The sequence below is a fragment of the Nicotiana tabacum genome, chromosome 19 (genome assembly GCF_000715075.1).
Source record: "Nicotiana tabacum cultivar K326 chromosome 19, ASM71507v2, whole genome shotgun sequence".
Classification (NCBI taxonomy): domain Eukaryota; kingdom Viridiplantae; phylum Streptophyta; class Magnoliopsida; order Solanales; family Solanaceae; genus Nicotiana; species Nicotiana tabacum.
Window position 1 is genome coordinate 116,628,256 of NC_134098.1, and position 23,776 is coordinate 116,652,031.

The following is a 23,776-nucleotide window of genomic DNA, read 5'->3' on the forward strand; positions in this document are numbered from 1 at the left end:
TTGAAGAAAAAAAAAATGTTCGGGGAAGAGCTCCACCCCAAGAGGGTGTGATGTCGCTAGTTTGTCGTGATACAAGTATCAATGACTAATTCCACGGCTTGAACTCCAGACCTATAGATCATACAAAGCAACGGCTCCTTTTTTTTCATTTGAAGATGAACATGAAATATGCTTCTCACTTCTCACCCCTCATTATTTTTGTGGTAAAACAACAGAAAGCTTAAAATGAAATTCAACAATGAAAATCCTTACTACCAGTATATAGCGTATATATAGTTAACTTTCTATCGACATGGTAAAACATCTCAGTTATTGGCAAAATGTTAACAAGACTTTAAGAGGTGTGTGTGAGTATTTTTTTTCCCAAACCGTTAGCCTGAAAAGGACAAACGAGAGATCTTGTTGTTTCTTCAATAATATAAATTCGTATCTCTAGTGGACCTCTCACTCAATGAAACATTTGATTAGTAAAAGCAATAGAATTATGACTCTCTTCGTCCTCCTCATCCTCTTGATGAATGGGATCAAAACTTGGAGAATTATTAGGGACATTTGTAGCACAAGTATCATCAGGCAGCTGATCAAAAGCAGTGGAATTGAAAGTATTAGCACTGTTAATGTTGTTGATGAGGTTGTTGTTTGAAACAGAAGAATTGTTTGAGTAAGTTGGCTGTAGAATTGCAATGTTATGTTCTTGGTGGAGTTGTTGCTGCTGAAGATGATGTTGTTGTTGTGAAGTTTGTAAAGCATTTTCCATTGCATATCTGTTGTTTATTAGTTGTGTCTGCACTACTGCTAGCTCTGCTTGTAAGGATGCCACCTACAAAATTCATGCAATTGTACTTGTTCATATCAGTCCCATATTGATGATGTATAGCTTTTTACAATATTAAATCAAAGTGCCCTATAACATAACCGATAACTTAGGCCAATTTAGTAATTACTTAGAAATTAAAGAAAGTTACCAACCTTCTACAACCAGGTAAAAACCATTGACAATCTATAATTTTATTTACATTATTAGTGTAAATAAGTTAAGTCATTGTATATCGCAGTTATAAATTATTTAAGAATTCAATAATCTTTTCATGGTCCGGCTTTTTTAGAAATCATTTTCATTATTACCAATGTATGAATTTAGTTCCTTGGTGTGGAGTCACTACAAAAAAAAAGAGAGGATAATTTGAGAGGTTAAAATTGTAATTTGCGAAGGTTGGAAACCTCCACTATTTACTGTCAAAAAATAACTTGGATCATTTTAACTCCATCCATTTACCTTAAAACAAGCCTTATATTAGTAGTAGTTGTTTTGAACCAAATAAATAAATAAATATAGTACTATTCATCAAGGAAATGACAAATCGTGATAGTACTTAATTAGCAGTTATCATTGCCGACCCAATTGGAATAGTCTAACGTTCCAAAAAATTAGACTGAAAATTTGTTATTCTCTACAGGAAAAAGGTTACTTCAAAAGTTAAAGTGTTGTTACAATTAACAGAAATAAAAACCAAAATATTAAATAACTAATGTTACCATCAGAATCATGACAAATTATCACATCAATAAAGAATATATCTAGAAGTACTGAACCTGTTGTTGCAAAGCAAGGATGGTCGAAACACAACCATAAACAGGATCCGAGAGTCTAGCCTGAGCTTCATAAGTTATAGTGACCACCGCATCATGGCGCCGGTTAGCCGGAATATGCAACAATAACTTAGACACATTGCTGGCTCCAAACACCTTGTGCACGGCCGCGAACCGAGCCGCGCCTTGGTCGGAGCCATAATGGGGTGCAAAAATGCACCCACTGATGCATTTTCTTCTCAAGAACTTGCATGCACCACAAGGAGCCGTGGAAGTCAGAAGTGTTATAGAAGCTAGTGGCTCCACGGCTCCGGTAGCACGCTTTCCAGGGCCCTTACGTCGATTCTCCGATGTGCCATCACTTGATGGCTCATCCATATGGTGGCTTTGCTAAATGTAGAGTGAGAATTTAGTTAGTACGTAGTATAGTAAAAGAAAAAGGGTGTTAAAAGACTTGTGTTTTATAAGAATAAGAATGAAGAAATGCATGTAAGTCTCGTGAAGGGTTGGCAAAGGTAGAGACGTTAAGGTTGGTGAGAGCTGAGAAATATGGGGCGTGGGGGGTTTGTTGTAGGGGAAGGGGGAAATAGGACTGTACTTCTTGAGTGTGAGGAGCACGTGCAAAGAGAATGTTACTACATGTGCACTTAGTTTTAATTTAATCTAACTAGTCATGTTCTTATTATTATTTTAGATCCAATGTTTTCTGCTACTCTTTTAATTTTATCAGAAATTTATGTAAGTAAATATATATAAAAACTTTATGTAGTATTTTTTAATTTTAACTTATTTTATATAATATTAAATTGAAATAAACTTATAAATATATATTTCAATTTAGATGTCGCATTTCTCTTATTGAGAGTTAAACGGTGTTAAGTTCCACCAATATTTTAAAATGTATATTTTTATCATACTGACATGAGAAAAATTATATCTTATAGTATTTTTCGCATAGTTGTTGAATATATCTAAATTTTAATTTTAAAATACTTAGTTAAACTAATCCAATTTAGCTTCAAAATATAGTTAAATTGACTCTCGATAAACGAAATGTATCATCTAAATTTAAATAGAAGGAGTATATTATTGGATCCAACTACTTGAAATTGAGGCGTAATTGTTGTTTTTGTTGTTAGAATAGTATAACATATATAGGATAGTACGTGGGAGGTTGGGGAGTTTTGTCAGAGGAGGGAAATCATGGGAGGAGCTGTCTCTAAAGGGAGGACACAAGATTTTTGCTGCCCGTGGCGTGTGGGAAGGTGGAAACCAGACGTATTTAGTTAACATATCATGAAATCAATACTTACACTAGTTAGTACATGTTTTCTTTGCAGTTGTGACAAAGCTAGATTGCATAATCACCTTACACCTACCATATACTAAAATTTTATTTTCTAAAAAGTTTTGGTTCTTTTAAGCTTCGATTATTTTTGGAGGTTTCCAAGAAAGAAATCCATTGAAAAAGACTGCTGCTTCAATTGGTATTTTTTTTTGTTTCACGTTCTTATAATTAACTAAATAATTTAAAATATGGGTAAACATCAATTGTCATGGTGCAAATTATTTTATTTATAACAAATTAGGATCTCTACTAATAAGAGGTGTCTAGATGATCGCTACAAAGTTAAATCATCCGTTATGAGGCCTTTTGTTGGGTCGGGGAAAGCCCTACAAGCCAGTACATCAACATAAGTTATTTGAAAGATTTTCGACAAGTATAATTTTATGACTGAAAATTAAATGTGTATTACAAATAACTAGTTAATAAATCAAAGTGCATGATTTCTTTATTTCTTAATTAGTAGAGGGAATTATTCTAAACATCCTTTATACTATAATCGGATAGTGGATAACTCAAAATTTTCAATATCACTTAATGCTTATCACCTCTCTCTCTCTATATATATATATCATACACAAATACAATCTCATATTGTAAAACCAATTGCGTTTAATGCCATAGTGATAGTGTAGTTTACTCTAATGCTAGAAAAGGTAAAATGAAGTTAGCAAAATTATACTATAATACAAAAATTCCCCTTAGGAAAGCCGACGTTCGAATATCGAAACAGGAGGAATAATTTATCAACTGAGCTGAGATTTGCTAAAATTTTCTCATGAAATTATACTCCCTCAACTGATACACTATTTTTTATTCTTTTAAAAAAAGTAAATTTTTACTAAAAATAATTTAACATTAAAATATTTATTTTATTCTCAGTAAATTTTTTATAACTATACGAATATTATGACATATTGATATATTTAGTACTATAAATTTTAATAATTTTTATTTCTTTCTTAAATTGCGTGTTAAGTCCAAGTATGACAGGTAAACTAAAATTAAAATGGAGGAGTATATGATTCTTTTTTAAAAATATAATAAATCGTGGTTACTTTTTGGTGCTTCTCGTGCGGCCCAAACCTTATTCTCCTATTAGGGCAGGAAAAGAAGACAGAGCTTACTACAGACCTTCGTAGGTTAAGACACAAGAAGAAGAAAAATTGTATTTTTCCTTCAAAAAAACAAGACAAAGGGCTCCAAATGACCAGCAGAAAGCTTGTGCGGGACTTGTTTATCTCTAAACAACCTATTTTCCGCCGAATATTAGCACCACAACAGGTTCTTGTTTGGGGGTGGGGGGTGGTGAGCTGTTTGCTTTCTTGATTGTGAAGCTATTGAATTTGTGTTTAATCGGTTTAGTTTGTTCTTTTAGAAAAGTGTTTTTTTTAAAAAAAAAATTGTGTTTGTACAGGTGGTTTATGGTAGAATTGCAACAAATTTGAGGTTGGTTGGAGCAGATAGGCATTATCTGGGCATTCGTAATTTTGGTGTATTCAATGAGTTCTCCAAGAAGGTTAAAGGCGAAGTTGACAGGTATTTGCTATCTGGTATGCTTTTTGTTTCAGTGCTGTAGCTTTTTACGTAGTTATCTGTTTTCAAAGTTGAATGATTGTAGCTTTATCATTTTTTTCTTGGATAATGGTATTAAAGAAGAAAAAATGGATTTTGTGCAAGCTGGGAAATTTTAATACTGAGAATTAAAAGCTTCTTTTTTTTAAAGGACAGTGGAGTCCGGGTTAGCTTGCACATGGTAGACTAATTCTACCATGTATCTGCTACCTCCCATTATGGTAGGTATCGGGTAACTCTGCTTTAGGCAGATTGGAAGAAATCACCTAGTTGTTTTTGCATCCGCTCAGATTCAACCTGTTCACCTTCCACTTCATTGACCGCTAGGCCACATCCTTGGGTGCAAATTAGAAGTTCCTTTTTGTAGTGATCAATGTTGGGCTTGCCATATCTAGCTCAAAGTCATGGTTTGAGGAGTTGCTATTAGGATATTTCTTGTATAAATCAGACATCATTTCATTAATTCGCTAAGGTGCGCCACAAATATAAAAAAAATTGGGGTATGTAGGTACTTTGATCTCCCTTAAAGCCCACCCAACTATCTATACAAAGGAATTCTCCACGCCTAAGTATATATGGATAAAAACGAGATATTTATATATCTTAAGTTTGCTTGGATTCATCCTCCAGTTCCTTTGGTTCCAAATGTTCCAGAAAAAGCATAACGGACGCTTGGGTGCAAGCCTCTTTGCTCCCCAATTCTCCATCTTTCCATAGTCTCCAACACTATCTTTGGGGTTCCCGCTGCCCAATCAACGTTACATTGAGAGAACTTAAATGCCAAATACTATGAAGCTACTCTATTGTGTTACAGCAAGTTAACAACATATGCTCGGAGCCCTTGGCACATAAATCTTCAACTTAAAGAAATCTCTTTCTTCTTTATGAGATTATCTTTGTAAGTGTTGCATTCCAGGTGACACGCCCATGTAAAAGTCGCAACTTTCTTCGGTGCTTTAGTATTAAAATCTCTTTCTACCCTGGCTTCTTATCTCCTCAATTAGGTAGACATAAGGAATAAGAGTATTATGAAAATATAAATGCAGACCCTCTTTATACCATCCTAGCCTTCCCACATTCCTCCTCAGTGTAACTGTAAAACATCTTTTTGGACACTTCCACTTCCTCGGATACTCAATCTGAATAGCTCTTCACGAGCTAAACTTCCAGTAATTTCCTTGAATGATTTCTATGATCATGTCAGCTGCAAGCCCACAAGTGCATCCTATCGTTACCAATAGCTAACACCAATGGACATAGATTGCGTCTTAATGCCACATATTCAACCAAACTTAGCCATTTCCAATGGCGAAGCCAATGAATCTCGTGAAGTCGTCTTTTTTCTTCATAATCCCTGTTTGCATGCGTACTCAATAAAGGGCTAGTTGCTTCATATGAAAGTCATCCATTCATTTCAAATATTTAGCAAACTATCTGAATTAGGTTTACTATCAGGTTCCTGTGCCTTGTCTCTCCCACAAATCCTCATTTCCCCCATCATTTCATCCATGATAAAAGGTCTTGCAAGCGCTTTCCTTTCATCAGAACTAATAATTCGAAAGGGAACTTTATCCAGCCGTGGTTTCAAATCTCCTTCTCAATGTACAAATGCTTGCATTAATAGGATTATTCCCTCTCTAATGTCTCTCCTATGAAACTTTGAAGCCATCAATCTTAATCCTTTCAATGTAATTGTATGTCCCACAAGCATCGACTATGTCCCACAAGCATCGACTATTCTATAGAACAATATAGTATTGTTATCTCCTTTTGTCATATTTTATTCCATTTCACTTTTTTGCCATTAATGATCTTCCTAGCCTTAATCCTCTCTTCAAATTTCATTCATTTCATTTCGTTCCAGGAGTTGCAATTGTTGGACAAATTTTGCTATGCTCGTGCCACTTTATTAATATGGAACACTTTGATGGCAAATTTTTACTCTAGATTTGTTAATGAGTAGTAGTTGATTCTCCTGAGCATATTTGGTGCACTGTTTTAAACTTTTGCTGCACTAAACTCTTGAGAAGATATGTCGAAATGCAGTATGAGTAACCTGATTCTGAGCATTTCTTTTTTCTTTTCTTTCTTTCCCTTTTTGGGGGTGGGTGGTATGGGACTATGGGGACATGTTGGTATCTTTAGAAGTGAGAAGGTAGAGAATGCAATTATTTCTCAATGTTATGACTAGTAAAAGTTTAACTTTTTGTGTCGCCCTTTCTATCTATTTGCTCTAATGCTTTATTGGGTGTCATTGGGCTTATTCCTCAATGCTTATGGCTGCAGAAATCAAGAATTCAAACAGTCGGTCAAGGTACTGAAGGAGAAAGCAGAGGAGTTGAAAGGGGTGAAGGAAGATCTTAAAACAAGGTGTCTTTTAGATTTCCTGTAAATATAATTTTATAGTAGTTTTAGCCTTTTCCTTAAGGGGCTGAGACATACTGTTGTATGTCAAGGCTGGCAGAACTTCCAATGGGGACCCTGAAATGGTGAACTGGCGAATGCAGAACGAAGCAGACAACTGAGCAGCTTTACAAGCATGTGGATGGTGTTTGGACCGAGGCTGAAGCTACGGCAAAAAAGGTAATAGTGCAACCTCCATCAGTCTCTCTGGTGCTGGTCTAATATTTGATTGCTGAATCATGAATGAGATTATCCAAAATGAATGCTGCCAAGCGTGTGTTTTTCTTCAAGACTGTTTTAGCAGCTGTTCATGGCTGTGCAAAGCTTCTTCTAGGTATTTGGATGGTATCCCAAGTTAACTCTTGTTAATCTGCTGCCCTTTTTTCTGATAAAATAATAAATTTTTGTTAAGGGGGATCCAGTGAATGCAATAACAAAAAAAAAGCACCTCCGTCTCCCTTTAAAAATGAAGGGAGCTAATGAAGTCCAGTCATTACATCTTTTACAAACTTTAAATTGCACCACCAAGTTAGATTAACTAGTCATTTAGCTTTCAATGTATATATGGAGTGTAAACACTTTGAGAACATCCTTGATTTCTTTCTCCTCCATTTTGTCCATATAATACATGCTAGTACAGTTCCCCTTATCTTGCGATTGAGCTTCCCTTTTTTTCTCCCTGTCAGCAGCTATAGACTGCTTTTAGAGATTTGTGCATGGCCTCTGTTACAAATAATTTGAAAAACATGCCCCACAACGCCTTTACAGCCTTCCAGTGAATAAATAGGTGATTCACAATTCCCGCTTCTCTTTTTACACATGTATCATATCTTACGCATGCTGGATCCTCTTGTATATTGGGATTTTTTCCTTTTATTTAGTAAAGAACAAGTTGAAAAGCATGTCCCACAATTCCTTCGCAGCCTTCTAGTGAATAAATAGGTGAGTAGTGACTCACAATTCCAACGTCTGTTTCACAAATGTATCATCTCTTACACATGCTGGATCCTTTTGTACATGGGTTTTTTCCCTTTTATTTAGCAATATTATTATTTGCAATAAAGTCTTCTACATAGGTTATCCTGTGTCAAGCACCATGCACTGCTATGCAGCAAAACATGAGACTTGTACATTAGGTTATCCTGTGAAGCTTTTTCCTGTCACTATTCCATCTAATTGTATCTTCCTCTTGTGTGGTAGCTGAGTTCCTTTCCAAGAACTCTAACGAAGATATTGATCTTTCAATCTCCGAATCATGAAAGTTCCTTCAAAACTATTAAGTTCTAGTCACTGTCTTTTGAGTTCATGTAATTTATCTTGTAGGTTTTTTCCAATGTGGAGGAAAAAATTTCTGCTACTAAAGAGGAGGTTGGTAAATTTTCACCTAGCTCTTCTTAGCACATTTCCCAATTATGGTCAACTCTTTAAAGAGATGATAGTTAACCCAGATTTGTATTTAGGTCAAAGAAAGTTTTGGGATGGGGAAGCAAGAAGCTCCAGGATCAAGTGGTCATTCACATACTTCTAGTTCAAATACCCATGAGAGTAGTGAGTCTGCATCAGCAAAAAATCAACAGGAACAGCAGCAATCCGGTTCCAGTGATAGTGCAGAATCAGTTTATAGCAAGGTTAAGTCTGCTGCTTCATCCTTATCATCAAAAGTGTCACCAGCCTTCCAGAAAATTAAAGAAGCAAAGCCTATTGACTTAGCCAAGAAGGGATATGGCATCATATTGGATGAGTTGAAAGGTACTCCAGGTAAGAGAAAGCGCCTCGAATATTCTGCTCCCACACAAGAAACTTCAGCAAACTTTGAGAGAAGCTCAAGGACTGATGTTGCTGTCTTACCGTCAAAGCAATCGAAATGGAATAAGAAATGGGAGGCATTCAAGGATAAAGTAATTTTCTTACTTATTAGTCCCTGTTGAAATGCAGGTGAACTTGTCTTTTACCTTTTGTAATCCTTAGTTTTCCATGAGTTTTTATTATTCTCAGATGCAAGGTCACCCTCTTTTTAAGCGCTTCACTGGCATGAGTGAACCTGTTGTAACAAGAAGCCAGGAGGTACTTTCTGATTCTCAGTAGAATTTTATCTTTTCTGCTGGTAATAATTTTCATTTAATTTTTTCCCCCTGTTATATTTTATCCAATGAGGATCTGCATGGCGTGATATGGAATGTGTTTATAGGTGAATATTCTTTAGCATAAAACGTTTAGCTAAGAGCAGAAGTAGTAAATCTGGATTTAATTTAATATGAAGTTATCTTAAATATTTATGTGCCGAATGACAGATTGCAGAAGATATTCGTGAGAGATGGGAAACAAGTGATCATCCCGTTGTTCACAAAATCCAAGAGTATGACTACACATTCCAATATTAATGCTGTGTTGCGGGTAGAGTTCAATTTAAGATCAGCTTATAATTTCCATGTTAATGTTACAGTTTAAATGAAACTGTGAGGGGAGAATCACCAGCTGCAATGTCATTTAAAGAGATTCGCCGCAGAGATCCGTATGATTACAGCCTTCTTTTGCTTGATTTTCCATTATCATTTTTGGCTTGTTTAAGAAATTTGAAATATGTTTTGTGAAGGTTGTTCTCTTTACCTGAATTTGTTGCTGAGGTTCAAGAAGTGATTCGACCAGTTCTTGAAGCTTTCTTCAAAGTAAGTATGCACAAGTTCATTAAAGCTTATAGACACATCTACACTATATTTTGTGTGTGGGTGAAAATGGGAGAGGCAGAAAGAAGGGTATGGGTTAGTCATTTGTTTGGTCCACAACTAAGAGTGAGTGGTGCAACCTCTCCACGTCTAGCTTTAAACCCCTTCGAAGTTGGACAGAGAGGAGAAAGTATATGTCTTGACTATATAACCTATGGGTGTTAGGGGGCCAGGCCGGTCCGGTCCGGGCTAGAGGAATATGAGACCGCCCGGTCTCGGTACCGGTCCGGCTACCGATTTTAAATTACCGGTCTTATCGGTGGAAAAGTGAACCGGAACGGTACCAGGCCTGGCGGCTTATTATTGTTATTATTATTATTATGTTTTTTTATTGCATTTTGTATAACAATCGTAATTTATATTAAGATAAAGTAAAAATGTAAAGCACTAAAAACTAACTTATAAAAAGAATGTTTGAATAAAAAATTCAAAGGCTTTAAAGCCTTAAATTTGAATATTTCATTAAGAATTCGGCAAAGGGTCAAAAATACCCTTTTACTATTCAAAAATGTTCACATATACCCTCCGTTATACTATTGGTTCACAAAAGCCCCCGACATTATAAAATTGGTGCAAAAATACCCCTATGCCGTTAGGACGCTCCACCATGGCAAAATGATTCCACGAGGCATGACATATCACCGAGGTGGATGCCATGTGGCATGCCACCTCATCGCACCTATCCCATTTTCCCCCCTCCCCTACTTCTTCCACCACCACCTCCCTCTTCACCCAACCACCACCAAAATCACCTCCTCCTTCACCACGAACCTATTCTTCCACCACCATCAAAACCACTAGTCTTGACCATCATTCCTTTACCAAATATCAGACTCAATCGAAAATTTTAATTTTTTTATCTCTTTATAAATGCTAAACTATATCAGAGAGCATGAGAAGAGAACAATCTATTGGAATTTCTTTATCCAATCTTTTGCCCCAGTTTTGCTCTAGTCTCGTTTCCCTTAAGAGAAACATGCTGATTGAAGAGGTTTAGTGAAGGCAATTTTGAAGTTGCAGGCATTTTCACTTGGGCAGAAAGTTTCTGAAGTCTTTCTTCAACAATGACACCTCAAAATCAAACTTGTTATGACTAACCACATTTACCTTAGCAACGATATGAGTTGTGGTTAAGTACATCATGTCTATCAAAAACTTCTTCCAAGAAGCTTGCCAACAATTTGATTCAGTTTGATTTAGTCTATTACAAAAAAATCAAAACTTTCGATTTAATTTGATTTTTGGTGAAAGAATGGTGGTCAAGACTAGTGGTTTGATAGTAGTGGAAGAATAGGTGCGGTGAAGGAGGGGGTGATGTTGGTGGTGGTTGGGAAAAAAGTAGAGGAGGGGTAAAATGGATAGGTGCGATGAGGTGGCATTCTATGTGGCATTTACCTCAGCAATATGTCAAGCCATGTGGGATAATTTCGTCATTGTGGAGGGTCTTAACGGCAAAGTGGTATTTTTGCACAAGTTTTATGATGCCGGGGACTTTTGTGGACCAAAAGTATAACGGAGGGTAGAAATGAACATTTTTGAATAGTAGAGGGATATTTTTGACCCTTTTCCCTTAAGAATTTAAGATAATACAATGAACATGAAAAATAATTAACTTATAATTTGCAAGTTCTTTTTTTAATTTAAATTTGCAAATTAAAGTTTATATTTTACAACAACTAAATTAAAGAAAAAAGAGTAAATTTGAATTATTAAATATAGTCTTCAAACTTCAAAGGTTTTGCATTGCCCTAGTAAGTTCTTCATAGTCAATATGAACTTCTTGGCCATCTTCTGGAGTGTTGAATTCAGATGGGTTACCATTTGTTAATATATTTTCAAGTTCCTCGTCTTTTGGTTTATCAACATCTTCACGTCCTTGATTTCTTCGCTCCAAACATACTAGAACTTCCAAAGCATTGCTTGCAATGAGTTACGGGTGTCTCGTAGCTGTTGTCTTGACTAAATGCGCTCTCTGATGCAACGGTTGAAATTCTCGAGCCATTGCCGAAAGAACAGGAAATTGCTTTTAATTTTCATACCAACGGTGAAAATTCCTTTGTGCGAGGCTCCGTTTGCTTTTGCAAGTAGAATTGAAGTTCATCAATGTTCCTGCTACTGATTTGAGTGGAAGGAAATGTAGACCAAATATTAAAACCATCAAGGTCCTCTCTTCATCCATAGTAGCAGATGTTGAAGTAGAAGCAGTACAATGAAAAGTGGGATTAACATTTCCTACACCATTAGCAGCATTGTCAATTAAATTTGCATAATAATGATATTATTGTTGTAAATAATCATTTAGCTTGTTCATACAAGAATATATATTTAGGGTTTTAGTTGGTCCAATCTCCATTTAAGTATCTAAAGCACTGATTAATTGGTGACAATTAGACATCTTAATAGAAGAATTTAAAACAACACCAATTAAGTAAATAGGAGGAATTGGAAAGATTTTTTTTTTTTTGAATTTTGCTTGCATTTTTTCAACAGCATCCTTATATTTTTCTTTCTTCTTGAAATCAGAGAGTAGAAGAGAAATTTCAGCTATATATACTAAAACCATAGTAACAGTAGGGTAATAAGCTCATGAAAACTCAACAGTAGCTATATAAAATTTATGTAAAAATTTAACATCATTCATGGCCTCCCAAGTATGAATTGTTAACATATGGGTTGGATCAGTACAATGTGCATTAGCAACTTCAGTTATAGGCAATCTATATTTGTAGCAACATCTTAAAAATAAGTATGTATAGTTCCACCTAGTAACAATTTCATCTGGCATGAATCCGGGGTTAAAGTTATGTTCGGTACACTTAGCCTTAAATTCCTTAATTCTAGATTGTTTATTATTTCCTTGAATAACACCAACTGCTCTTCTAGCATGAGTAATCTCAGTCGAAAATAAATCAAGACTATTTTTAACAATTAAATTATATACATGACATGCACACCTAACATGAAAGATATCATCAAGTGGTGGTTGCAAATGCAGTTTTAATAGTGAAATAACATCATTATTGTTAGAAGCATTATCAAAAGACATACACAATACTTTTTTATTATGATTGTAAAATGCAACAACTTCGCAAATAGTAGTACTTATAAAAACAACAATATGACTCTTATCTTCATCATATTTAAAAGCGATAATTCGTTTTTGCATACAAAAATTATCATCTATCCAGTGTAAGGCTGGCAAGTGGGCCGGTCCGGGACCGCAGGCTAAACGGGCCAGGACCGTTAGGCCCGATTTTAGTGGGCCGGTCTCGTGGGCCGTTCCTGTGCTTTGGGCCCGCCAGGCCCGTGACCATTTGGATCGGCCCGGTCCCTTAGCGGGCCAAACGGTCCCAACGACTATATTTTAAAAAAAATATAGCCATTGGGCTGTCAAAAATAGTCGTTGGTTATTTATAAAATAGCTATTTAACCCCCCAACTTTGTTTTAACCCCAAACTTTTTATAATTATATTTTTTTCCCTATTTTCAACTATAAATACCCCCTCATTCTTTCATTTTTCTTACAAAATCATTAATCTATCACAATCTCTCTAATTTTCTTCTATAATTGCTAATATTGCTTACTTTATTGTTACTAAGTGTATAATATATAAGCTATATTCGATATATATATATATATATATAGCTTATATATTATACATTTAGTATATATACTATACTATATATACATCTTATATAAGATGTATATATAGCTTATATGTATATACTATACGTACATCTTAACCCTCAGGGGTTGGCCTGGTGGCAATTGACTTGAGCCTTGGGGTTTGCTTCCTTTCAAGGTCTCAAGTTCGAAACCCACTGGGTGCAAACAATTTCTGAGGGCCATCGGACTGGGTAAAACCTGAATTAACCGTGGTGCACTTGCGGGAAACTCCTTGCCGAGGGCCTGTGCACCCCCGGGATTAGTCGGGGCTCAAAGAGACTCGGACACCCGATGCAAAATCAAAAAAAAAAAACTATACGTACATCTTATATAAGCTTATATACTATACACTTAGTATATATATATAAATTTTATTTAACATCCTAAATTTTAATATTCAATATTTAATATCAAATATAGCTTATATATATATACACTATACTATATATACATCTTATATCGAATATAACTTATATATATATACTATATACACTAAGTGTATAGTATATAAGCTATATAAGATGTACGTATAGTATAGTATATATATAAGTTATATTCGATATAAGATGTATATATAGTATAGTATAGTGAATATTTAATATTAAATATGAAAATATAAAAGTTATATTCGATATTAAATATTGAATATTAAAATTTAGGATGTTAAATAAAATTTAGGTCACAATTCCATAATAAAATTTACAAAGCATTGCCTTAGATATTTTTTTTAGCATCCTTTTGTCTCTAATATCTATTTATTTTTTTATTTTTTTAAAATCTGTTGGGCCCACTTAGCCCATTTAGCCCGCGGGCTGGGACCGTTTAGCCCGGGACTAACTGGTCCCGGGCCGGTCCCTACAAAAAGAAAGTTTAGCTCGGGACCGTTTGGCCCGTTTAGGCCCGGGACCGGCCCACTTGCCACCCTTAATCCAGTGACATGTAATTGTCAAATAATCATTTCCATTAACAGCATGACCAATATCAGAAGTTAGAGAAACTTTACAAGGAAGGTGGTCAAACAAATAACGTATTTATGTCTGATATAGTCATGAAGCCTAAAGATATCAGATCTACAAGTACTTCTGGGGATACCTTTAAATAAAGGATTATAAATCCTTTGAATATAAATAACAAAATATGATGAAGAAGCAAAAAAAAAAAGGTAGACAACCCAATGCAATCATTTTTGCTAACTCCTCATGGTCCTTTATTTTATCATATTTCAAAAGTCCTCCAGTACTATCATATTTCAAAAGTCCTCTGGTCCACCGGTTCAAATTTGACAAGACATTACCGGTTTTAACCGGTCCGGTTAACCTGTATCCAAAACCCCACCGGCACAGGCCGGTTAAACGGTAAGCCCACCCCTGTCCGGCCCCTTTACCACCGGGCCGGTCTGGAACCGGGCCATCCCGACCCGTCAGACAGGTTTAATATACTCTCAAGGGACAGATAAATACTTCAGGAGTAAATCAATAGATCCATCTTTTTGCCTTACCCTCCCTTTTCCTTCCTTGAACCAAGCACAATATTGTCTTTTACTAATTGAATCTTTTCATCTTGATATACTTGATATTTTACGTTTTTCATCTTCTTTCAACGATATCTTGCTTTCTGGGTCGTTAGGGAGATACAGAGGCGTTGAAGAAATATTGCAGCAATGAGGTAATTGAGCGGTGTAAAGCAGAGCATCAAGCTTTTGATAGCCAGGGTATCATTTTTGATAACAAGGTAAGAAAAATGCAAGTTATTGTATTAACAATAAATGAAGTGTGCTCCTCTGCTCAAACTTTCTGTGTTACAAATCCATTCTCATAGATTTCTATGAGCATGTCAGACAAGACAAAAAGCTAGTAAAATTTAATAGAACTAGAATTTTTTGGGAATTTAAAAATATTTGAGACACTTTTCTTACTGCTGTAGATGATTTATGCTCATGATCCATGCACTTATCCTTGACTAGAATTATCTGACTTCTGTCATGAAACCTGTTCAACAAATCTAGAACTTTGTAGGGTGCCATTTTTTTTGTTTTTTTATATGCTCTATTTTTGTTTCTTTGGAGGTTATAGGCCGTCATTAGTTAACAGTTTTTGCTCACTCTGCGTACTGCTGTTTACTGTTTCTTATTGATCTTGATCTAAGTATTGGATACTGCATTTCTGCAATAGTCCAGTGGCCTTGATTTGAAGTCATCCCAGATTTCCACTTTTCGCCGTCGGAAAGATGCTAAAACTGGAAATTCTGCATGAAACTTGTGACCTCTCATTTTGCATCCCATGGTATACTACATCAAGGGGGTTGAATAGCTTGAGTTCAGTACTAATTGGTTTCTCTAGTATCAAGCTTCCGTTTTCCTCTCCTGTGGTTTCTCCCCGTGCTACTAGGAATCTCATAACCCTACTGAAAATGAGTTTCCGCTCTTCCCCCTTCCCAAAAGAAAAGGGTGGTGTTGGACAGATGCAACTTTTATATTTCTGTGCTTCTATCCATACTACTATATGGTTAACCTCTCTTTCTCTCTCTTATTCATGCAGATTTTGCATATTTCGGATGTTGAAGTACGGGAGACAAAAATGATGGGAGACAGTCCCATAATCATTTTGGCGGTAAGTATCTCTCCTTATTCTTTTTTGATGTACAGTCACATAATCATGTTGGCGGCAAGCATCTTTCCTCATTTTTTTGATGTCTGGACCAATGCACCTCTTGAAAGGGTTTTGTACCTAACAATGACTTTAAGCATATAGTGTATGTGAATGATGGAGAAACCCTGATAGTAATCTTGGTTAATTTTCACAGTTCCAAACGCAACAGGTCTACTGCATACGTGATAAACTTGGTTCAATTAAAGAAGGGGGAAAGGTAAGTTTTATCCCCTTTTCTATATTGTTATTCTCATGTCCTACATTGACTATTCAGTTAATTGACCCTGCTGGTCAATTTGGTATTTCGTATCGAATTGCATCATGCACAAACTTCTTGATGTCAAATTTGCCTTATTCAATCCCTGTGGCCAAATTGTCATTTTTCTATGTTAACTAGTGTGATCATCATAAGTGAAAGCACGTTACCACATGTAAACTAAAGATGTTGACAAGTAAAAAAAAAATAGCAGCCCGATGCACAAAGCATCCCGCATTCGTGCAAGATCCGGGGAAGGGCCGCACCCAAGGGGGCCTACCCTAATGCAAGCATTAGTGGCTTCTTCTACGGCGCGAACCCGTGACCTATAGGTCACGCCGAGACAACTTTACCGCTGATAACAAGCAGCGATCAAGAATTTCTGAATTTGATGACTTAAAAAGCTTATTCATTAGACAAGATTCGTTTGTTGAAACATCTTTGTTTTTCTATGGTAAATTATCTGTACAAGTCCACCTTTGCATATAGATCAATTTAATTTTAACATTTTTTTCTGATACACTGGAATCTGCTATAGATCAATCTGCAGTAACTCATCATCAAAGCTATGACTTCAGAATCTGATTTTTAACCCTGGTATGGCCAAAATTTCTTGCTGTGTTTAGGATACAATACACACTGTATACTACGCTTGGGCTATGCAACTAGTAGAAGCAGAAGAACTCGGAGAAGGAGCTATCCACCCTATTTGGAGGCTTAGAGAGATGCAACAATTTGGTGTTGCAGCTCTTATCTAATCAACTTTTTGCTTGATCATGGGAGCGCTTTCCTCATGTTCTGGCACTGATTCGTGCAGAAAAGTTTTTGCAACAAGCGTTTACCTTTTCCACAGTTGGACCGGAATCATGATGTATTCAAATTAATTTGTTAGGAGTTTTTTTACCATTCTTGTGAATGTACTTGAGCAGCCCCTTCACATTACATGAAGTTCCAAGTTTGAACACTGAATAAATAGAATATTCATGTTAGTTATGTAGTTATTGTATCCAGGAAGTTGAGATTAGTGCCTAGAGGGCAAATTACACTGATATATTTCCAACTTTGTTTTAAATTACTATTATGAGCTTTTGTAATTTGTGATATGCATGAATCCAGAAAATTTAGAAAAAAAATTGTGTGAGCTTCCTAAGGTTTGGTGATACTTGTGTAATCTCTTATTAATGGATTGAAAGTAAATTATGAATAAAGAGAAAAATGATCATTTATTTTAATTGAAGTCCAAGAGATACTTGTTAAAAATTTGAGGTCGTACAATTCAATTGGAAGGTGAGAAAGTCCAATCCTAATATTTTGAGGAAAAGAAAAAGTACGTTTATTCCTTGTTAAATTGGGTACAGAAATATTTTATCTAATTAGCTATTCAAAATTTAAAATACAAATTAAACACGATTTCTTCTAATACCAGCTTTCTTGAGCCTCTCCAGACCCTACGATGTGGGATAATACTGGGTATGTTGTTGTTCTTCTATTATCAAATCAAACGAGTTGTACGAGTTATATAAATAATACAAATATTAATGCAATAGTTCGTACCTCTGATACTTTCAAAGTATTTTCTCGAGATGGCAGAGTCTCGTGCTGATAACGTGTTATAAAATAAAGACAGTAAAGTAAAGACAAGTATAGAGAGAAACTGATATATTATTCAAACTTCAAACTTATGTACATAATGAACTGAATTCTCCTCTATTTATAGAAGAAAGGAAGTTGTTGTGTAAGCTGCTACTGCAAGCTGCTGTGTAAACTGCTTGTAAGTTGCTACTGCAAGCTGATGTGTAAGTTGTTGTGCCAGATATAGATAATCTTCTACCATGGGTAATATTTATTCATAACGGAGTACCGAAAGGATAAGCTTCTTCAGGAGGCTTATTTCCAATAGAGTACTAAATAGATAAACATATTTACGGCGGAGTCCCATATGGATAAGCTTCTTCAGGAAGCTTATTTACAACGGAATACTAAATGAACATCCATAATATAATATATTTATAACACTGCCCCTTGGATATTCATTAAAAGATAATGTGGCTCGTTAAAACCTTACTAGGAAAAAACCCTGTGGGAAAAAATCCTAGTGAAGGAAAAAGAGTACACATATTTAGTAATACGCATTGCTAGCTGCCTCATTAAAAATCTTATAAAGAAAACCTTGTGGGAAAAAACCTTAGTAAGGAAAAAAGAGTACATCGCGTATTTTACTCCCCCTGATGAAAACCTTGTTTCAAATATTTAAGTCTCCGCATTCCAATCTTGTATACCATCTTCTTAAAAGTTGAAGTTGGTAAAGATTTAGTGAATAAATCTGCCGGATTGTCACTTGAACAGATTTGTTGCACATCAATGTCACCATTTTTCTTAAGATCATGTGTGTAGAATAATTTTGGTGAAATGTGCTTCGTTCTATCTCCTTTTATAAATCCTCTCTTCAATTGGGCTATGCATGCATCATTGTCTTCATATAAAATTGTGGGTCTTTTCTCACATTCCAAACCACATTTTTCTCGAATAAAATGAATTATTGATCTCAACCATACGCGTTCCCTATTTGCTTCATGAATAGCTATTATTTCAGCATGATTTGAAGAAGTAGAAACAATAGATTGCTTTGTGGAGCGCCATGATATGATAGTACCTCCACATGTAAAAACGTACCCGGTTTGAAATCTAGCTTTATGGGGATCAGATAAATAACATGCATATGCATAACCAACAAGATCTGCACTATCTTTGTTAGCATAAAACAAACTCATATCAAGAATTCCCTTTAAATATCGCAATATATGCTTAATCACATTCCAATGTCTCCGTGTAGGAGAAGAACTATATTTTGCTAGTAAATTAACAGAAAATGCTATGTCAGGCCTTGTAGCATTAGCAAGATACATTAGTGCACCAATTGCATTGAGATAGGGCACTTCGGGACCAAGGAGTTCCTCATCCTCTCCTGGAGGTCGGAACAAATCTTTATTCACTTTAAGTGATCGAACAACCATTGGTGTACTCAATGGGTGCGCTTTGTCCTTGTAAAAGTGTTTTAAGACCCTTTTTATATAGGCAGATTGATGGATAAAGATCTCGTTTGCTAAATGTTTAATTTGCAGACCAAGACAAAGTTTCGTCTTTCCAAGATCTTTCATCTCAAATTTTTTCTTAAGATATTCAATTGTCTTTTGGAGATCTTTTGAAGTTCCAACAAGATTTATGTCATCAACATAAACAACAAGTATAACAAAATTCTGAATCCATTTTCTTTATAAAAATACATGGACAAATAACATCATTTATGTAACCCTCTTTCAGCAAATATTCACTGAGGTGATTATACCACATGCGCCCAGATTGCTTTGAAGAAGTAGCAACAATAAATTACTTTGTGGAGCGCCATGCTATGATAGTACCTCCACATATAAAAATGTACCCGGTTTGAGATCTAGCTTTATGGGGATCAGATAAATAACTTGCATCTACATAACCAACAGTTAGCATAAAACAAACCCATATCAAGAGTTCCCTTTAAAAATCGCAATATATGCTTAATCTCGTTCCAATGTCTTCGTGTAGGAGAAGAACTATATCTTACTAGTAAATTAACAGAAAATGTTATGTCAGGCCTTGTAGCATTAGCAAGATACATTAGTGCACCAATTGCACTGAGATAGAGTACTTCAGGACCAAGGAGTTCCTCATCTTCTTCGGGAGGTCGGAACAAATCTGTATTCACTTCAAGTGATCGAACAACCATTGGTGTACTCAATGAGTGCGCTTTGTCCATGTAAAAGCGTTTTAAGACCCTTTTTGTATAGGCATATTGATGGATAAAGATCTCGTTTGCTAAATATTCAATTTGCAGACCAAGACAAAGTTTTGTCTTTTCAAGATCTTTCATCTCAAAATTCTTTCTTAGGATATTTAATTGCCTTTTGGAGCTTTTCTAAAGTTCCAACAAGATTTATGTCATCAACATAAACAACAAGTATAACAAATTCTGAAGTTATTTTCTTTATAAAAATACATGGACAAATAACATCATTTATGTAACCCTCTTTCAGCAAATATTCACTGAGGCGATTATACCACATGCGCCCAGATTACTTTAAACCGTACAAAAATCTTTATAATCTGATTGAGTACATTTCCCGAGATTTTGAATATGCTTCAGGCATTTTAAATCCTTCAGGGATTTTCATGTAAATTTCATTATCAAGTGACCCGTACAGATAAGCTGTAACCACATCCATTAAATGTATTTCAAGCCTTTCACGTAAGGCTAAACTAATGAGATATCGAAATGTTATGGCATCCATAACTGGTGAATATGTTTCTTCATAATCGACTCCAGGTCGTTGTGAGAATCCTTGTGCAACAAGGCGAGCCTTGTATCTTTCAACTTCATTTTTATCATTCCTTTTTCGCACAAAACCCCATTTATGACCAACTGGCTTTATACCAGGAGGTGTTTGGACTACTGGTCCAAAGACCTCTCTTTTAGCAAGTGACTTCAATTCTGATTGAATTGACTCTTGCCATTTTGGCCAATCAAATCTTTGTCGATATTTTTCGACAGATCGGGGTTCAAGATTCTCACTATCTTGCATAATGTTAAGTGCAACATTATATGCAAAAATATTATCCACCACTATTTTAGATCGATTTAAATTAATCCCATCACCAGTAGAACTTATTAAAAGTTCCTCACTCACTTGAGTATCGGGTTCATTGATTTCTTCAGGAATCTCAGAACTAATCAGATCTTGGGTCTCTTCAGGAGATCCCTTCATAATATTATTTTGATCATTTGTCGATTTTCTTTTTCTAGGATTTCGATCCTTAGAACCCAAAGGTCTACCACGCTTCAGGCGTACTTTAGGTTCACTAGCTCTCATGCTAGTAGATGGTCCTGTTGGGACATCAATTCGGATAGGTACATTCTCTGTAGGGATATGCAACTTAGTTATCCTTTTCAAATCAGTAAATGTGTCTTGCATTTGATTTGCTATATTTTATAAATGGATAATCTTTTGGACCTCCTTATTACATGTAGGGGTACGTGGATCAAAGTGAGATAATGATGAAACTTTTCACACAATTTATCTTTTGATTTCCTTTTTCTCTGCCCCTAATTATGAGAAATTTGTTTCATCAAATCGACAATCTGCAAATCGAGCAGTAAATAAATCTCCCGCCAATGGTTCAAGATAGCGAATAATAGAGGGTGATTAAAACCCAATATATATTCCTAACCTTCTTTGGGGGCCCATCTTACTGCGCTGTGGTGGTGTTACTGGCACATATACAGCACATCCAAAAATTTGTAGATGGGCAATATTTGGTTCATGACCAAAAACTAATTATGACGGAGAATATTTATTATAATGTGTTGGTCTGAGACGGATAAGTGATGCTGCGTGCAAGAAAGCATGACCCCAAACAATAGTGGGCAATTTTATTTTCATAAGTAGTGGTCTTGCTATCAATTGCAGCCGTTTAATAAATGAATCTGCAAGGCCATTTTGAGTATGAACATAAGCTACATGATGTTCAACTTTTATTCCAACTGATAGGCAATAATTATCAAAAACTTGAGATGAGAATTCTCCAGCATTATCAAGGCGAATAGCCTTTATAGGATAATCTGGGAATTGTACCTTTAATCGAATTATTTGGGCTAATAACTTTGCAAACGCCAGGTTGCGAGATGATAGTAGGCACACATGAGACCATATTGAAGATGCATCTATTAGGACCATAAAATATCTAAACAGCCCACTTGGTGGGTGAATAGGTCCACATATATCCCCATGTATACGTTCTAAAAAGGCAGGGGACTCAATGCCAACCTTATTGGTGATGGTCTAGTGATCATTCCTTGATAACAAGCATCACAAAAAAAAAATCATCATTTGTAAGAATCTTCAGGTTCTTTAATGGATGCCCACTCGAATTTTCAGTAATTCGTCTCATCATTATTGATTCAGGATGGCCCAAACGACTATGCCAAAGCACAAAAGTATTTGAATCAGTAAACTTTTGGTTTACGATAGAGTGTGCTTCAACTGTACTAATCTTTGAATAGTATAAGCCAGAAGATAAAGTTGGTAACTTTTCTACAATGCATTTCTAGCCAGAAATATTCTTTGTAATACAAAGATATTCCACGTTTATTTCATCTATTGTCTCAACATGATACTCATTTCGGCGGATATCTATAAAACTCAACAAGTTTCTTCGGGACTTGGAGGAGAACAATGCATTATTGATAATAAGTTTTGTTCCCTTAGACAGAAATACAGTGGCTCTTCCGGAGCCTTCAATCAAACTTATATTACCAGAAATCTTGGAAACATTTGCTTTTTCCTTATGCAAATAAGAAAAGTATTTCTGATCTTTGAATATGGCATGAGTTGTTCCATTATCAATTACACAAATATCTTCATGATTGGTCTTTGATCCAAACATAATTTGAGGATTATCCATATTCTTCAAAATGACATAAACAAAATTAATATGATAGTAAACATTATTTTCAAAGCATAACTTTTATTTATGTACAACAATTACATAACCATACTATCTACTACAAACAACAAAAATTAAAATATTTACATTTCTACATATTACTACCAATCACATGACTTATTTCTCTTTCTGGGAGTGCAAAATAATCAGCTACATCCAAATGCATGAAGTCTTAATTATCTTCAGAAATAAAATTTGCTTCAACATTTTTCTCTGTCTTCTTTAGGGAGGCTTGATACAGCTCAACCAGGTGCTTGGGCGTACGACATGTACGTGACCAGTGCTCTTTTCCTCCACATCTATAACATGCATTTTCTGGCTTTGCTGCTTGCACCGCTTCATGCTTTTGTTCCTTCATTTTCCACTGCCGGTGGTAAGGATGGTTCTTTGGTGCATTGTTATTACCACGATTAGAGTTTCCTCCCCGGCCACGACCATGACCACGACTGGGGCCACGTCCTCTTCTACGCTTAGCTTGGTGGAAGTTCGTCTCATTCACTTCAGGGAATGGACAAGAACTAGTAGGTCGACTTTCATGGTTTTTCATTAATAGCCCATTATGTTGCTCGGCTACAAGAAGATGTGAGATAAGTTGAGAATACTTTTTGAATCCCATCTCTCGATATTGCTGCTGCAGGAGCATATTCGAGGCATGAAAGTGGTAAAATTTTTCTCCAACATATCATGATCAGTAATATTGTCACCACATAGTTTCAATTGGGAAATAATTCTGAACATAGCAGAATTATACTCACTGATAGATTTAAAATCTTGTAGCCTTAGATGAGTCCAATCATAATGTGCCCGTGGAAGAACGACCATCTTCAGGTGGTCATATCTATCTTTTAAATTATTCCACAGTATGACTGGATCTTTAACAGTAGGATATTCCATTTTCAGGCCCTCATCAAGGTGATGGCGTAGGAATATCATTGCTTTGGCACGATCTTGGTTTGATGCCTGATTTTTATCTTTGATGATGTCTGCTAGACCCATCGCATCAAGATGAATTTCGGCATCAAGCACCCAAGA

General features: G+C 35.6%; 2 protein-coding genes across 3 annotated transcripts; one reads left to right on the forward strand and one right to left on the reverse strand.

The window, feature by feature from the left end:
* Nucleotides 1-241: 241 nt before the first annotated feature.
* LOC107828136 (LOB domain-containing protein 20-like) lies at nt 242-2,023 on the reverse strand. Its single transcript, XM_016655395.2, has 2 exons — nt 1,594-2,023; nt 242-820 (listed from the first exon to the last, which is right to left on the reverse strand). The coding sequence occupies exons 1-2, from the start codon at nt 1,966-1,968 to the stop codon at nt 449-451; spliced, it is 747 nt and encodes a 248-aa protein (XP_016510881.1). The 5' UTR covers nt 1,969-2,023; the 3' UTR covers nt 242-448.
* A 1,978-nt stretch (nt 2,024-4,001) lies between these two features.
* LOC107828135 (mitochondrial import inner membrane translocase subunit TIM44-2) lies at nt 4,002-17,354 on the forward strand. Of its 2 annotated transcripts, none has more exons than XM_016655393.2 (14): nt 4,002-4,243; nt 4,353-4,474; nt 6,797-6,880; nt 7,018-7,093; nt 8,237-8,281; nt 8,374-8,811; nt 8,909-8,977; nt 9,205-9,269; nt 9,357-9,425; nt 9,507-9,579; nt 14,930-15,034; nt 15,841-15,912; nt 16,106-16,168; nt 16,834-17,354. In XM_016655393.2, exons 1-14 carry the CDS (start codon nt 4,142-4,144, stop codon nt 16,963-16,965), a joined length of 1,515 nt encoding a protein of 504 aa, XP_016510879.2. In that variant the 5' UTR covers nt 4,002-4,141; the 3' UTR covers nt 16,966-17,354. The 2 variants fall into 2 exon arrangements, with proteins under 2 accessions (XP_016510879.2, XP_016510880.2); XM_016655394.2 differs by having other exon boundaries at nt 4,003-4,219.
* Nucleotides 17,355-23,776: the final 6,422 nt, after the last annotated feature.

Excerpts from the sequence above, each read along its gene's own strand:
- LOC107828136 (XM_016655395.2), bottom strand. The coding sequence starts at position 1,968 with ATGGATGAGCCATCAAGTGATGGCACATCGGAGAATCGACGTAAGGGC. Across the intron at positions 821-1,593 it reads TCCTTGCTTTGCAACAACAG|GTGGCATCCTTACAAGCAGA; the intron begins GTTCAGTACTTC and ends TGAATTTTGTAG.
- LOC107828135 (XM_016655393.2), top strand. The coding sequence starts at position 4,142 with ATGACCAGCAGAAAGCTTGTGCGGGACTTGTTTATCTCTAAACAACCT. Across the intron at positions 6,881-7,017 it reads AAGGAAGATCTTAAAACAAG|AACGAAGCAGACAACTGAGC; the intron begins GTGTCTTTTAGA and ends TGGCGAATGCAG. Across the intron at positions 8,978-9,204 it reads TTGTAACAAGAAGCCAGGAG|ATTGCAGAAGATATTCGTGA; the intron begins GTACTTTCTGAT and ends GCCGAATGACAG.